At 41.7% G+C, this 15,322-nt stretch overlaps 1 protein-coding gene across 2 annotated transcripts; it reads right to left on the bottom strand.

The window, feature by feature from the left end:
* Nucleotides 1-1,928: 1,928 nt before the first annotated feature.
* tfap2e (transcription factor AP-2 epsilon) lies at nt 1,929-15,242 on the bottom strand. Of its 2 annotated transcripts, none has more exons than XM_004548919.5 (7): nt 15,103-15,242; nt 11,764-12,207; nt 9,964-10,018; nt 6,475-6,706; nt 3,990-4,108; nt 3,351-3,489; nt 1,929-3,040 (listed from the first exon to the last, which is right to left on the bottom strand). In XM_004548919.5, exons 1-7 carry the CDS (start codon nt 15,139-15,141, stop codon nt 2,779-2,781), a joined length of 1,290 nt encoding a protein of 429 aa, XP_004548976.1. In that variant the 5' UTR covers nt 15,142-15,242; the 3' UTR covers nt 1,929-2,778. The 2 variants fall into 2 exon arrangements, with proteins under 2 accessions (XP_004548976.1, XP_004548977.1); XM_004548920.5 differs by lacking the exon at nt 15,103-15,242 and adding an exon at nt 14,310-14,574.
* Nucleotides 15,243-15,322: the final 80 nt, after the last annotated feature.

The following is a 15,322-nucleotide window of genomic DNA, read 5'->3' as shown; positions in this document are numbered from 1 at the left end:
GTCTCCACAGGGGCCTCTGATGGAGGCCTGCATGCAAAAGAGGGTCACTGACGGTTTTTGGGGCCTTTGGGGAGCCATAGAAAGTATAAAAGATGGACATAGCTTCCAGGTCCGAAAGTTATTCCAAGGTATAAGTGCCTTAAATCTGAATTTTATTGAACCTCCATCAGAGGCTGAATCCTCTTGAAAGGCTTGGAAGTCTTTTTGTTGGAACGGTCTTTGGCTTCCTCTCTCTGTGATCTCAGTAAACAATTTTTCGATTAGTTTATATTCTCATTTAGGAGATTATGTACATGTACAATTGGGAAAAAAAAAGACATTTATTTTGGAAATTACTGTCATTTTTAGAATCAGAAAGGAAAATGATCCAGAATGTGGTTTTAGAACAAAAGCTTCGAGGATTCAGATCAAGGATTTAAAACATGGCTTCACTAACCAAAAGCTCTCTCTGGCTTTTATTAATAATAATAATAATAATAATAATAATAATAATAATAATAATAATAATAATAATAATAATGGTCAGAGACAGTCACAACAGTGCTGCTGGAGGCCATTTTTTAGGTCTGGCAATTCAAATCAATTCAATTCAATTTTGTTTATTTTGTGCCAAATCACAACAACAGCTGCCGGAAGCCACTTGTAAATTATAAACTCGAAAATAATACAAAGAAAATCCCAACAATTAAACAACCCCCTTTGAGCAAGCACTTGGCAAGAGTGGGAAGGAAAAACGCCCTTTTAACAGGAAGAAAAACCTGGCAGAACCAGGCACAGAGAGGGGCAGCTATCTTTTGAGACTGGTTGAGGTGAGGGGAGGAAAACAGGTGCAGTGCTCATCATTTTCCTCTTTGGACAAAGGAGCAGATTCCGGTGCTGCTAATGGGTTAACAACATTTCCCTCCCCTCTCCAGCTCTCTTGGGTAACTGTCCTTCTTTTGAGACTGTGGTGAGACACAGCTAAACTTGTGGAAATGACCTCTATTTATGTGCCATCCCAGAGGAGCCAGATTACCTAACACACACTCTGTAGGGTCCAAGTATCGCCTCGTGCTATAGGTACGCTGACCCCTAGCCACTGTTTTGGGGGTTGTCTAATTGTTGCCCCTCAAGTGCACCTGTTTTTAATTTCATTAACACCGAAGCAGCTGAAACTGATTAACAACCCCCTCGTCTACTTAGCTGACCACATCAATATCCCAGAATATTTACTGACTTGATACTCTGATTAAAATGTTTTCCTTTCATTTTCTTTCTTTTTTTTTTTAGCAGTATCTGGCTGCTGTTGAAATTTGTCAGTGACAGACTGATCCTAACATCTACTGATTTTCTGTTTAATAATGTAAATGTAACTTTTCTTTTGGGTTTGGGCTTTTGGTCCTAACGGCGTCACTTTGGGCTCGGGGTGATTGCTTTGTGACATTTTTTCTGAGAGTGAAGTAGACTCCTGCATCTCCTCTGGGCTCTGCTTTCAAGCTTTAGAAAAACCAGCCTGTAACTGAAGATTTTAGCCAATTTGGTTTGACACTCTGAAGACTTTCACCTCTGAGAGCAGGGTCTAAGTCATGCGTGAAGCCAGGAGTCAGTATGCTCTTATGCGTTACCTCTTATAAAGCACATACATTGTCCCTGTGCTCATCTGGTGGGAGGTAGAGGAGCACAGGCTGGTTTTTTTTCTTTGTTTCTTCCTCAAATTTAGGATTTATTGTGCCTTGTGCAAATTTTTGCCTACTGCAGCTTTAGGTGTTGGATGCAGTCCTTGCTATGACATTTCTGTTGGAACTTTGCCCATGGGGATCAATAAAAATAAAAGGCACAGAGATTTACAATCAAGGCAAATAAAAGCAGTGGCCAGTACCATTCAGCTGCACCTCAAGGTGCTGTTGTTGTTTTTTTTATACTGTATCAAAAACGAGAAACTCCACCACTCAGTTCTTAATTCTTTAATAATATATTACATTTATGCTGTAATACAATAATAATAACAACAGTAATAACATTAATAATAAACATACACAGAAAGTACAAAATGATTTGTGTTATTTTCTTAAGTTACCAACACGCAGTACTTCAAAATAAAAGAAAACAAATCTTCTTTAGCTGCCTCTCGTGCCTTCCTTCACCCTTGCTGCTAGAGAATCCAGAGAACTCGATTTCCCATGACCACCCACCATGAAGGACTACAAATGGAAGCTGGGTTTGTCCAATCGGATGGATCAAAAAGGCTTCCAAAGTTCCAGAGAGGGGCAAAGAGCAGGTTTTTGTCTCGGATATGGCTTATGGCGCTTCCCAGATGAGTTCAGTTAAAACTTTCTTTGTGTGTGTGTGTGTGTGTGTGTGTGTGTGTGTGTGTGTGTGTGTGTGTGTGTGTGTGATGACAGCGGGGGCTTCTAACACACACATAATAGTGGCATGTTTACCAAAGTAAATAAAAGGCAGGGGGAAATAACCAAAAGCATACTGCCATAAGTGAAAACTCATCCTGAAAAGACGCCATCGTGACACCAACCAGCTACTGAGAAGAGAGGTCCATGCGTCATTTTGAGCGAGGTGGCTGTGGACACACATTACAGTACAGATATCATCATAAGCCCCGCCTCCTCAGTGAGAGGGGAGGGGCTATAGAGGTTTCGAGGAGGTAAAAGTCTCAGTTTGTATCCTGAGGGCAAAGGTAAAGATGCAGAGGGTGTCAGTCAAGTCTTTTCTCCCTCTTTTCTCTTCCCTTCTGCCTCTCATCCATCCATCCATGCATTCATCCACACATGTGTTCCCCTCCCTCTATTTGCGGTGCTTCATCTCCTTGTCGTGGTGGCTCTTCCCTCCACCCTCTCCTTTGTCCAGCAATTTGATCGCCTCCATCAGGTAGCTCTGGAAGGCGGAGAGCGCCGCGCAGATGGCGGGTGTACCGAAGCCATGGGTGAGCAGGCTGAAGTGGGTGAGGCTTCCCTGGACGCCCGGCTCCAGGCAGGGGGTGGGTCGACTGGCACCTAGCGGGGAGCGGTCCTGGGACATGAGGTCCACAAACTCTTTACAGATTTCCCTGAGAAGAAACAAGATCAGCCTTTTAGAAGCATTCGACCGTGATCTGTTAGACCTTCATACCTAACAGGAGTTCTCTTTAAATGGCAACTATAATGATCTCATCATTCTTCTTGCAGTCCACAAACAACACACAAACTAACTTTTTAAATCTTCATGTCTGACCACTTCTGAGAAACAGAATGGCGCTGGTTTTTGTTAGTTGAAAGCAAGAAGAAACGCTGAATATCACCAGCCTCATGCTTTAAAAGCTATTTCATGCAAGATTAATTCAAGAGTGAAATGAGCAGAAGAAGAGACCAGCCACTCACTTGGTGGCGAGCAGCATGCTGCGTCGCGTTGGGAGCTGGTCCGGCTCGCTCTGCCTGCACAGATACTCGGCCGTGGCTCTGGCTGGGAACTCTGTTTCACACACGTAACCGAAATCGCGCGCCAGATGGACGGCCTCACCTGAACGAGGAGAAGAGGGAGTTTGGATTAAAAAGAAGCTCGAGCTGAAATTTGCACATGGATTTATGGGTTGTTGTTTTTTTCACGTTCAGGGCTTCAGTTTAGTTTAAATCAAGTAATTATTCAGATAAAGACTTTTAAATATACACAACTGACTGTTCGGGTCAGGTCAAGATAAACTCACTAACCACTTCGCTCACTTTCACCACTCAAACAGTTCACTGCTCTCTGGCTACAGCTGCAGTTTTTTAAAGGACACCCTCCATGTCTGTGTGTGTGTGTGTGTGTGTGTGTGTGTTTGTGTGTGTGTATGTGCGTGCACTTGTGCGCACGCATGCAGCCATCCATGCTGTGGCTGTTTATTCATGTGTGCTCACGCAGGGATTTTGCTGTGTGAATATGTGTCTCTATCTGTCAGGATGTATGCAGGTCACTGTATATGTGTACGTGCCTCTGTGTATATATGTGTGCGTGTGTGTTTGCATGTGTGTTTTTCCTACCCTCCACTAGAGATGTTAGCAGAGTGACGTTGGCTGCCTTGCGTCGCCCGGCGGGCAGGTTGAGGCCAATCTTCTCCAGACGCTCTCTCAGACAGCGGCCACCATTCTTTGACTTCGCCCTGAGGGGGGGACAGGGAAACAGAGGGAGCAGTTTTAGGAGATGCTTCTTGTGTATTTGTGTGTGTGCGTGCGTGCGAGTGTGTTTGTCTTTATGACTTTTGTTGTGGTGTGCTTCTTTGTGTCCCTCTGTACGTGTGTGTGTGCACGAAGCTAAACTCTCCCTATGTTCCCTGTCAGCTCTGATGCTATCCAGTATTCTTCTCAATGTTTTTCTGCTTTGCCTCTTTATATTCAAGTAAAATTTAAAGCCAATGAATCCTGCTCATTGTTGATTTACTAAAGCTCTTCAGACCTCAACACATAATTCATATAGACTTTATGTTTGGAGACACATACGATTTTCTTTGCAATAACCTTTAAATTTAAGGTAGATGATGGGCAGTAATATATGAAATAAGTAATTCTACAGTGTAAAAAGATATTCTGCATTAAAAATACTACTTTAGAAGAAGCATAATAAGGCAGTGTTATCAAAAAATCCCTTAAATATTTCTACATTTCATATTAATATGAAATAGGGACTGATTTATGCATCATATGCGAGTTTAAGCCACTTTACAAACTGTAATGTTTTACACGTTAAAATATTCATTTCTCATAAATTCATTTATTCATAAAAATGAACCAAATCATAACAAACATACAGAATAAAACAAATATCTTCAAAATCTGCAACACTGCACCAATTTCCAAAGTAACCAGGTACCAAATAATTGGAATAGGGTTCATTTCTTAATCTGCAAAAGCATAAAGTGGATTAAGCAGCGGTACCTCAAAGTGATAGGCAGCGATGTATTGTTATCACTGGGGTATCTGTATCTCTCTGCAGGGGAGGCACTGGGTTTTTACGGCCCTTTAGATCTTTTAATTATGTCCTCTCAAAGTATTTCAGCCTGCAACTCAAATCATGAAGTTGTTCTCTCGCCCCGAGGCCGTAGTTCATTAAACCGCATTGCTTCTCTTGTGATTTAGTCTCATGACCCATTTTGGGTCCTCGGCGCTGGTCCTGTAGTTAGACTAAAATCAATCTTATTCTGAAAAGCTGAAAGCAGAAACGTCCTAATGTATGGCGTGTATTGTAAAGAGTGAGACCGTTACAATAACTAACGCGACATGATTAATGTGGCCAAAAAGAATTCACAATAGAGATATTAATGAAGTGCAGAAGAGAGAACTGAAATGACAGCTGTGTGATTCATAATTCATAATATCATAATATTAAACATTATTAGACTCTGTTTATTATTGCCATTATATAAATATTTCATTTTTAAATATCATGGTCATTGTTGGTCCTCGTTTATTATTTCTCCTCTATTTGATGATAAAAGAGCCTGACTGGAGTGGTAACTTGATCCCACGCTCAAAGGTCAAAAATACGGAAAATGTAGTTCCTGTGTAGTTTTCTTGTGCTGTAGTGTTTCTAGACTACATTTCCCATAAATCCTGGTTATTGTTTGGTTTTTTATACCTCTCTGAAGAAGATAAACAAGTCACATGTGCATTTTCCTGCTTTGTGTTGTGTCATAAAGCAGCACCTAGAAGGTAAAGCGTATTATATAGCAGGGGTACCAAACATAAGGCCCAGGGGCGAGAATGGGTCCAGCAAAGACTTCAATCCGGCACAAAGGGCGGCCCATGAAAATTTAGAGAAGAGCAAATATTTTGGACTTTAAACTGTATTTTGTATCATGTTTTAGAGCTTTTTCCTACAGATGAAGATCTCCTCCATGGACACTCATACTATACCAAAGAAATTTATTAATTATAAACATTTAAATGACAGAATAGTTCTTGTTTTTTCACCGTCAAATGCAGAAATTTATTATTATATACAGATTTTTTATTTTTATTTTTTTACATTTTCTGTGAATTAACAAAAACTTTCTGTTTTATAATTACCTAACAGTCTTGGACTTGAAAGCTACCAAAATCTTTTCTGTAATTTTACATATTAATTTCTTACAAATTAAGTCCAAAGAGTCGGGCTGTCGGAGCTTCTTCTTATCTCTGGGATTAAATGTGTAGTTGAACTTCTTTACACTGACAGAAAGAAGAGTTTCACTGGCCTGACGCCTTACTTAAGATCAAACTAGGTTTCATGTAGCCCATGATGTAAAATTAGTGTGACATCCCTGTTACAGAAGATCAAATTCAACCAGTTCAACCAGTAACAGATGCTCCTGCTGGGGACTGCTCCGTTTTACCGCATTTTTGGGTCCTAATGAGGTAAAGTTAGCATTTTTCCATTCATTAAAAAAAGAAAAGGTTTGTATTTTTCTTGTGCTTTAATCTTTAAAGCCCAACTAAATAAAAACATCTTTACATCTAAGTCGCACCCTCTCGTTCCCCGTCTGCTTCTCACCTGCGGAGGACTCCTCCCAGCAGAGAAGCGTTGAGGCACTCAGGTGGGGAGAGGCGTCTCTGCACCTCCCCAACTGTCACCTTGTACTTGGAGGTGGAGCTGAGCAGCGACAGGCGACCCGGGACTGAACAGAAGACCTCTGCCGGGTTGGAGACACACCCCACTCCGAGACCCTCCTTACCGATGGACAAGGCGGACAGGGACGAGCCGTTCAACTTGGACGGGATGGGAACTGTGGGGCAAAAGGGGGATGAAAGGTGATTATTAAAGCAACAAAGACTGGATGAGGAGGGATAAAAGGATACAGATCATCAATCTTAACATATGTCATGTGTGGCGACGATTGTGTTGTGTGAATGACTGTGTGACAGCGTGCTCCTCCCCTCCTGATTAATCTATTCAGTGCAATGTTCTCCCCTGCGTCGACAGCTCTAATTCTGGAGCGCTGCTTGTTGATTCTGTTCCTTAAGCTGCAGGTGGTTGCATTTTAACTGCGCATTCTTAAATAGCTTCGCTTCGCACCTCGAAGAGCTCAATTTGCACTTAACTATTTTAAATCGAGCTAAGAAGTTACACAGAGAAACCTTCAGGTGACTGGCCAGAGTCAGCAATCGAAGGCTACTCGGGTGTAACACTCAGTGTACCTGTTGCTACCTGAGCAGCAGGGGCAGGGGCAGATTTTGTTTTCTCCAATGTTTATGTTGGGCGATGATGAAATTACTTTCTATTTGAGCAGAAATCCTCTGAATTGAGAAGAGTGAAGGAAGTCAGACGATTTGCTTTAAGACTGCATTTCCTTGGAAGGATACAAAGAGTCCTTAGATCTGCTCCTCGTCTGTTTAATGTGTTCTCATTGTGCTTTAATCTTTAGTGTTTTCAGATTTATATGTCTATAATTTTCGCCTCCTGCCACAGATTCAGTTTTCTCCGTATTCACACACTGTGGCCAAATGACTTTTAAAACATCAGCATGCTCCTTTAGAAACGATTTATGTGCACAGTAATAAAAACTGCTAACTATATGTCATCCAGAGTTATGAAGAGACTGTCTTTGGTGAATTATTTTGCTTTTAAATTTGAATATAAGCAGCACAGACATATTTCCATCCTCCTTCACTGCAATGTTGTGCGTGCAAAATCAACAATAAACTCAAACTGTTGGGATTTAGTGAAGCGATGTGAGAGAGATAGACATGTTTATATAGAGTTAACGGTAGAGAGAGGACAGGAAATGAAGACAGAGAGAGCGAAATGAGGGCTGACAGGCTATAAAGGTCCCTGGATAGTCTCAAAATGGGGATTATGTGGTTTGTGATGAGCGCTTTAAGTGACCAAAGAACATGGAAATATGTTGTTTTATTTTATTTATTTTAATTTAGGAGATCCAGTCCTTTAAGGTGAGATACACACAGTTAAATCTCTAGTCTGAGTATCACCGATGACGATGATGATGACGAGAAACTTTAAATCCTAAGCCAATATTTTTGTGGAGGGGAGCATAAATAGATTTTGATGCTCATCATTTTGAGTCTTATAATTATTAATAATTATTCAAAAATCTCATATTCAGATACCAAGGACATGCAGAGGGTTGGTGTGACAGAGGATGAGATGGATGCAAATCAGTCAAGCAGGCAATCCCTGAAGGGAACATCCGAAGGAGGAGAAGAAGAAGGCATACTGCGATAACACACAGTGTTAGGCTTAGCTGTCCTCAATGATCAGGACTCAAAATTTTGAAGGTTAAGGAATAAAATGAAGCAGTCAAAGATCTTAGAAATCCAAAAGAATCTCTGGTTAAAGAAACCTTGAATCAATCTGCACGTATGTCTCTTTCATGTGAAAGAATCAGATCTTTTAGTTGAAGGTTGAAGTTGAGGACTTATTTAACTCATGTAATAATAATTCCCTCAGCCTCACTTCCTGTGGTCGTTCCATGCCTCATGGCTCTGCAATCTATCTTCTCCTTTCAGTCTTTTGAAAGAAACATTGTCTGTAAAACTGTACTAACGCTGGCGTGCCAGCTCCCTCGTTGCACTGAGAGGGTGCTCAACGGCGGGTGGCCTCTTTGCAACTCCCTGCTGTGCAGCGCAGATTCCCCCAAACTGCACACAATCTCTAAAATCGCCTCATTCACAACGAGCCGATTAGCCAGGCGACGAGGCCGCAGAGCAGCAGAGTTTTTCTCCAAAGCTCCCCTCCTTTGTCATCTCCCTGCCCCTCCCTCTCTTTCTCTTATCATCTTTCACTCTCTTGCTTGACTCTTTCGTGTGCCTCCCACTTGTCGTACCCCCCCCCTTCTCCCTCCTTGCTTGTCTTCTTCCCCCCTTATACTCTATCTCATTTTTTTCTCCCCCATGGATTTTCTTATTCATGAGGGCTCTAGGTTTGCTCTGCTATCTGCTGCGAGTGCTCGCCGTGGAGAGTCTCGCTGCGGTAATTGATCAATTCTAAGCGTTTGGCAAACAAGTGGAATCACTGTCACTTCATCAGATGACTGCAGCAGAGAGATTCAGGCAGTCTGAATGAAACCAGAAATGTGTAAAGCCGCTCCCAGGGCTTGATTTGGAGAATTACACCAAATCAAGCAGCAGTTTCGGGGGAAACTTTAAGGTGTGGACGGCCAGACCAGTTAGGATTTTTAAGGTTTTGTGCAGTAAAAGAAGCACAGAATGTTTTTGTTTTGTTTTTTTATTGTGCATGCATGTTTAAATTTGAAGTTTTTCTCGTTCTAAAGAAATACAACAAAGAACCAATGTTGCTTAGTGTTATTTCTCTTATTCTGTCAGTCATTTCATAACACAGTGGGTGCCATCTTTAGCCTGTTTTTGTGCAAAACCTCCCTTTTTTTAAAAATGCACCTGAGCAGGGCGTCTATCTGTTTTCAAAGCATCGCGCTCGACACCAGCTACAAATCCAACATGAATTTTCTAATCGCGCCCCTGTGTCTTCTGCCACTCGGAGTCGGTAATATTAGTGTGATCGTACTCTGCAAATTTCTCCACAACTCCTCTTTTATCATGTTCCCCTCCCTTTTCTTCCTTGCCCCACTTCTCTCTGCTCCTCACTCTAAGCCTAACACACACACACTCACAGACACACACGTACACACTCTCATATGACCATGAACAGTTCATTAAGAATGTGTGCCTTTGGGGTGAAGTCTGCAGCTGAGTATTAGAGGACTTCTTGACTTCAAATGAAATAGCAAAACAGAATTATTTATAGTGTGTGAGAGAGTGTGTGTTCATGTGCGCGTGTGTGTGTGTGTGTAAGAGAGAGAGAGAGAGTACAAGAGAGTGAGAGAGGCTGGTGTTGGAGTGCCCCTAAACACAAAATCCCCTTCAGCGTGTATGGCACAATTATATAGGTGCACACTTAGACACAAATGCACACATACACAATTGATCTTTTCTCTCTTGCTCTCTGACACACACACACACGCACACGTGCACACACAGACGCACACGCAGCTCTTCTACCTCTTACCTTTTTTAATGACAGAGTGGTCGAGGATGCCCAAGGCTGATCCTTCCTCCATTCCCTGTGTCAGACAGACAGACAGTCACTATCATTTATCCACCGGCCTCAGAGCCACCACACACTCACACACAGAGACACACACAGAGATATACAGCTTGTCTCTCTCAGGCCAAAGCAAGATGGAAGGTCCAACATTTACTTTCCCCTCACAGCACATATGAGCACCATCAATATCGAAGTAAATAATAAAAGCAAATTTGATTTAGTGCAAGTTGTTTTGTGCAACAGAGAAAGTAAATGAGTTGAAGTTGTGACGCACAAAGCAGTTTACATTTCTGTTTAATCAAAAAGAAGACATGTCACTTCATTTCAATTCTTTTAAGCCTAAAGCAATAAAACGTTTGGAACAAAGGCTATTTTTTGGACAGAAAAAGCAACATAAAGCAACATAAAAATCATTAATACATCTGCATAATATGTGTTAGGTAAAAATAAATAAATATATCTTTTTAAATCTTAAGAAAATGCGATTTACTGATAAGTGAAGTGTGGCTCAGCGATTCAAAGACTAAATTAGAAACATTTGGAGTTTTCTCTGATTGAAAGTAAAATCATGTTGCAGGGCCCGAGTCTCATGTTGCCTCCTTTGTGCTGACACTATGAGAGGGTTCAAACGCGGAGGATATAATCCATTAATCAAATAAAAGTCCCTGTCAAGTGGGAGCGTTTAACAGCAACATGCCCGGGTTGACTCCTCGCCCGGCGCTCCTCTCAGACGTTTCTTTTCTATTAATGACCGTGCAGATCAATTGGTCTCGGTGTGTGTGTGTGTGTCTGTGTGTGTGTTTTTTCTTCTTCTGCGAGGAGGCAACAAACAGCGTCTGCAGCTGCACCTGCTGCAGGGAAGCTGACTGCTCAATAAACCATAGAAACTATTCTTCTCCCCCTAAAAACCTGCAGAAGGCAAAAAGGCTGCAGAATCACTTTGTGTCTGCGCGAGACGGAGGATAATGCTGGAGTGGATAATAAAATGGAGTGAGGCCAAATTGCTATCATTCATTTAACGAATGCAGTTTTTTATATTCATATTTTAGGGTATCGTTTTTATTGTGGATAATCCATTAAAAAAAGCTTAGAAAAAAAACGTATATACAAAAAGATTTCAAGTAATAAAACTGAAACATTAACTGATATAAAAACCATCTAAGACATGTCGTTATTGATCATGTCCAGCACAAACGGATAAAGCAGGAAAACAGACAACTGTAAGATGTAGAGATTTAGAAATTTAAAGAATATTTTTCTCTTGTCTTGAGAAATCAGCGTGCTGCTGTTTCCTTTGCTGTTTCTGTGTCAGACGCTAAAATTAAAGTATCAATTTTTAGGGAAAAATATAAAACTGCAGCTCTGAAGGTGTTTTAAAAAATAAAAAAACAAATAAATAACATAAAAAATACTTTTAAATTAATTACCAGAGTTGTAAATTACACGTTTCGCTTTTTATGTAGATGTTTTAGTGTGGCCTGCATCTTTATAAACTCTTATTTGGAATTAAAGATAAATTGCCCTGAGGCCTTTTCGCCGCACTGCGCGTTTTCTAGTATTTAGTAGAATTTAGTAGTATTTATTTACATAAGCTAATTTTAAAATATTTCATTGTCGTAAAGGATAATTATTGAAGCACAACAAATACGAGCGTTTTAAGAAAAAATGCGTGCGTCTTTATCGTGTGCCGATTGACTTTTACGCACGGACTTCTCGAGCAGCAGTGCCAACGCAACACAAGCGGAAAAACAAAAAAGTCACCTGAAGATCATCCAGGCCGTGATGTCCCAGGTGCATCCCGAGAGGACCGTCTCCGAGAGCTGCAGCCCCTTCCCCGAGACCGTGCAGCAGCCGCGGGACAGCTGGATACTCCCGACGGGGGTCCAGGCTCAAAGCCCGGTGAGACTGTGATAGTAGCCCCCCTTCCTCGGAGCGCGACCTCTGCGAGTGCCACGCTGCTTGCTGGTGCTGATGGATGGAGTTGATGGAGGGGTAGGGGTCTGACAGGTGGGAATAAGCAGAGTCCTGGCTCTGAGAGTATGGCAGTGAAGACTGTGGATAGGGGGGTGGAAAGTAGGGAGGCTGGAAGTCTGAGGCCGGAGTGTGGCAGAGCGGGGGAGCCGAGGAGTAGGCGGCCTGGTTCAGGGAGGACAGCTGGGAAAGGCGCCCGCTCGGCGAAGAGCCGCTTAGTCCGTCTGCGCGGTCCTGCAGAGAATCAGAAAGTTTGTTTCATATCAGGAGCTCAACGTGCTCAGAGTTTCAGGGTTAAAAACATTGAGCTCAGAGAAAAAATATTTTAAACCAAAGCGTTATTTCCATAAAGGAATCGAGATTTTAAAAAGGAAAAATAAAAGAAACAAATAAGTCACAAAAACGCAAAATTAAAATATGAAAAAAAGTTTTAATGTGTCCAAAATAAAAGTCGTGAATCCATAAATAAATATTTCCATTTCATTAGGGAGGGATGGAAATAGCAGCTGCGCTTGAAGTGATGCGCCGTGGCAGAAGACGCCCTTGGCATCGCTGTTGAAAAGTGTCAGAAAGGTCACTGCCACCAAGGAACTGCACAAAGGACAGGTAACGCACAGCAACAATAACAACAGCAGCACGTCGCTCCGGGAGGAGGCTCCATCTGTAAATAATCAGGGACTGCGTCAACAAACACAAACTGACCCCACGAGTGAAAATTAAAGAAAAAGAGGGGTTCATTCAGGCTGGCAAGGCGCGCGAAACCAAACGATAATTCAATGTGACTTCACAAGTTTGACCTCTCTTATTAAAAGAGATGCCAGTATGTTCACGCTCTGTGTGTGTGTGTGTGTGTGTGTGTGTGTGTGTGTGTGTGTGTGTGTGTGTGTGTGTGTGTGTGTGTGTGTGTGTGTGTGTGTGCAAACATGTAGTCCCCTAGCCTACATTTGGGCTCACACACACACGCATCCCGGTGAAATTTGATTTTTTTCTCAAAGCTGGGTCAACCTGATCGATGCTGTTGTGGTGGAAACAATGTCCATTATCTCCCTGCCAAAAATGCCGCCTTAAAAGCAGATATCGGTCAGCCCGGCACAGCTTTATTCGTGCACCGCCTTTCACCCACAGATGAATGAAAAAGTGCATTTCGGGCAACAAGGAAAGAATGGGCAAAACAATTAACAGACAAACAGATATTTGCAAAAGTTTTATAACAACAAACAGCAAAATGTTTTTTTTAAATTAAAAAATACACTGTAAATATCGAAAATGTCAACAAACGAGAGTCATAAATAATAAAGAAAAAATAAAGAAAGAGAAGAAAGGTAAGATTATAAGGTAACTGATGGGCCACAAATGAGAAGACACCTTAAGTAAAAGTGAAAATAATTATGTCTTCGGGTTTCTTCTTCTTCTTTCTTTTTCTTTTTTTTAAATCTCCACTGAGGTGCAGTCCACCATTCCCTGAGGCAGACTGTTCCTGAGACTGGGACCACAGTGGCTCAGGGATGGTTCCCCATGCGTTTTTATTAAGATCCTTGGGAGAACCCGGAGGCCGGCTGCACAGAATGTAAGCCGGGATCCGCTTTGGTACATAACTATAAAACATGTCAGAGAGACTGACTGCTGCCAGGCCATTAAAACCCACTCAAATCATCTCTCAAAGAAATGCAACCTAATAACTTTAAATTAATATTATTATGGGCTTTCATATTTGTGATCAAGGTCGATATTCAGTACTACAATTACTCATACTGATTGTGCGTACTTGTGCATTTCAAATTTTATTCCCCAAATTCTCTCTATATAAAAAAACTGCAAAACACAGAAAAAGATGAGCATCTTTCCACCGTGTGGACTCCTCATGGTCACTGTCTCAGCTGCTGTGACCGTGTGCAGACAGACAAAGAGCATCTCTGGGACAGATGCGCGGCGCAGTGTCAGTAAAGTCAAATTTTTTGAAGTATCTGTGATTCTTTGGAACCACTTCTACAGGAAACCGAATTAACAGCAACGGTTGAACCACAAATCTTATATGATTTAGAAAACAATAAACATGAATTACTATTACTCTGTAAGCTGACAGCTGCTGTAAAGAATTCAACGCACTGTTTAAGTCTTTTTCTGTATCTTAATATACTCCAATTTTGTTAATTTGTTTTACCGCCAGCTGCAATTGTTTTACGCACGTTCTATAAGGTTTACTGACATTTCTAATGCAAAAAACAAAATCCTTGTAAATTTGTGTTACAGTAACGACTAACAGACACCAGCAGCCCTGAAAATACTAAAAAAACAAACAAAAAAAAAACAACCCAGAACGACTCTGTCTAACTTACCATAGCTGAATAGGTGTGGATTAACATCTGGACCAGTCTGGACAGATCCCCAAAATTTAAAATTCAACGGGAGTCGAAGGCTTCCCACGGCTCATAAGGTGTCACAAAAAATGTTCCCAGATGTAATCCAGGCCTTTATTAAAGGTCCATTCAATTCAGAGGTGCTGATATTTACTTTTCCTTATCTCTCTGTCTGCCGGAGCTCTTTACGCGCAGATGAAAAGCAGCTGCCAGATACGAACACGCGCGTACAACACAACACAGAGTCCTGCAGCCTCTCCATGAGCGCACTACTTATAGGTTTTGCGCGCACCCGGCAGAATAAGGGGAGGGGTCGAGAGGAGCCACTTCTCTTAAAGAGATATATTCCTTCGCTTGCTTGTTTTGCCCCACGCTGATTGTACCGTTAGCTTTATTGTTGCCTTTTAAAATAGCATCATGCAGGCTTTGCGCACGAAGTAAGACCCCAGATGGGTTTTATTAGTAGTAAATATCCCTCAAAAATTCACATTTTCAACAAGGAAATCATCTCCCGTGATTCTTTTAACGTCTACGTTAAAAAGTTAGTCTTTTTACGCACGAAATTTTAGAGGGATGGTTTAAAAATCTAAATTATTTTAATTGTTTCAACTTTTTTAATACACCTTGAGTATTTCACGGTTTGAACCGACTTAAATTATCTTCTGACATAAAAAAAATAAATACATTTTAAAAAGACGTGTGCACCTTTTTACGCGCTTCTATATAAAACATAACAGACTCACAGAGCCCACCAATGAAAATAAAACTTTACCTGCGCGTTGTCAGTTTTAGTTCGGGATTTCCAGAGCATGATGGCGCTCGGGCTGTACGTCAAGCTGCAGTTGAGGGGTTAGAGATGGATGGAGAGAAGAGAGGAGACAGGCTGAAGGTGCAGAGGGGAGTGAGTTACTTTGAGAGACGATGCAGTAGTTTGTATGGATGAGTCAGAGAATAGAGCCGGGTGTGAGGAGGGGGGAGGGGGGGGGGGGGGG

Source organism: Maylandia zebra, linkage group LG22 (genome assembly GCF_041146795.1).
Source record: "Maylandia zebra isolate NMK-2024a linkage group LG22, Mzebra_GT3a, whole genome shotgun sequence".
Taxonomy (NCBI): domain Eukaryota; kingdom Metazoa; phylum Chordata; class Actinopteri; order Cichliformes; family Cichlidae; genus Maylandia; species Maylandia zebra.
Note: the sequence above shows the minus strand (reverse complement) of the source record. Positions and strands in the feature narration are given on the sequence as shown.

Coding starts and splice junctions, on each gene's coding strand:
- tfap2e (XM_004548919.5), bottom strand. CDS start 15,141: ATGCTCTGGAAATCCCGAACTAAAACTGACAACGCGCAG. Junction 12,208..15,102: donor CTAAAACTGACAACGCGCAG/GTAAAGTTTTAT, acceptor GATTCTCTGCAG/GACCGCGCAGACGGACTAAG. Junction 6,707..9,963: donor CCACTCTGTCATTAAAAAAG/GTAAGAGGTAGA, acceptor TTTGCCCCACAG/TTCCCATCCCGTCCAAGTTG.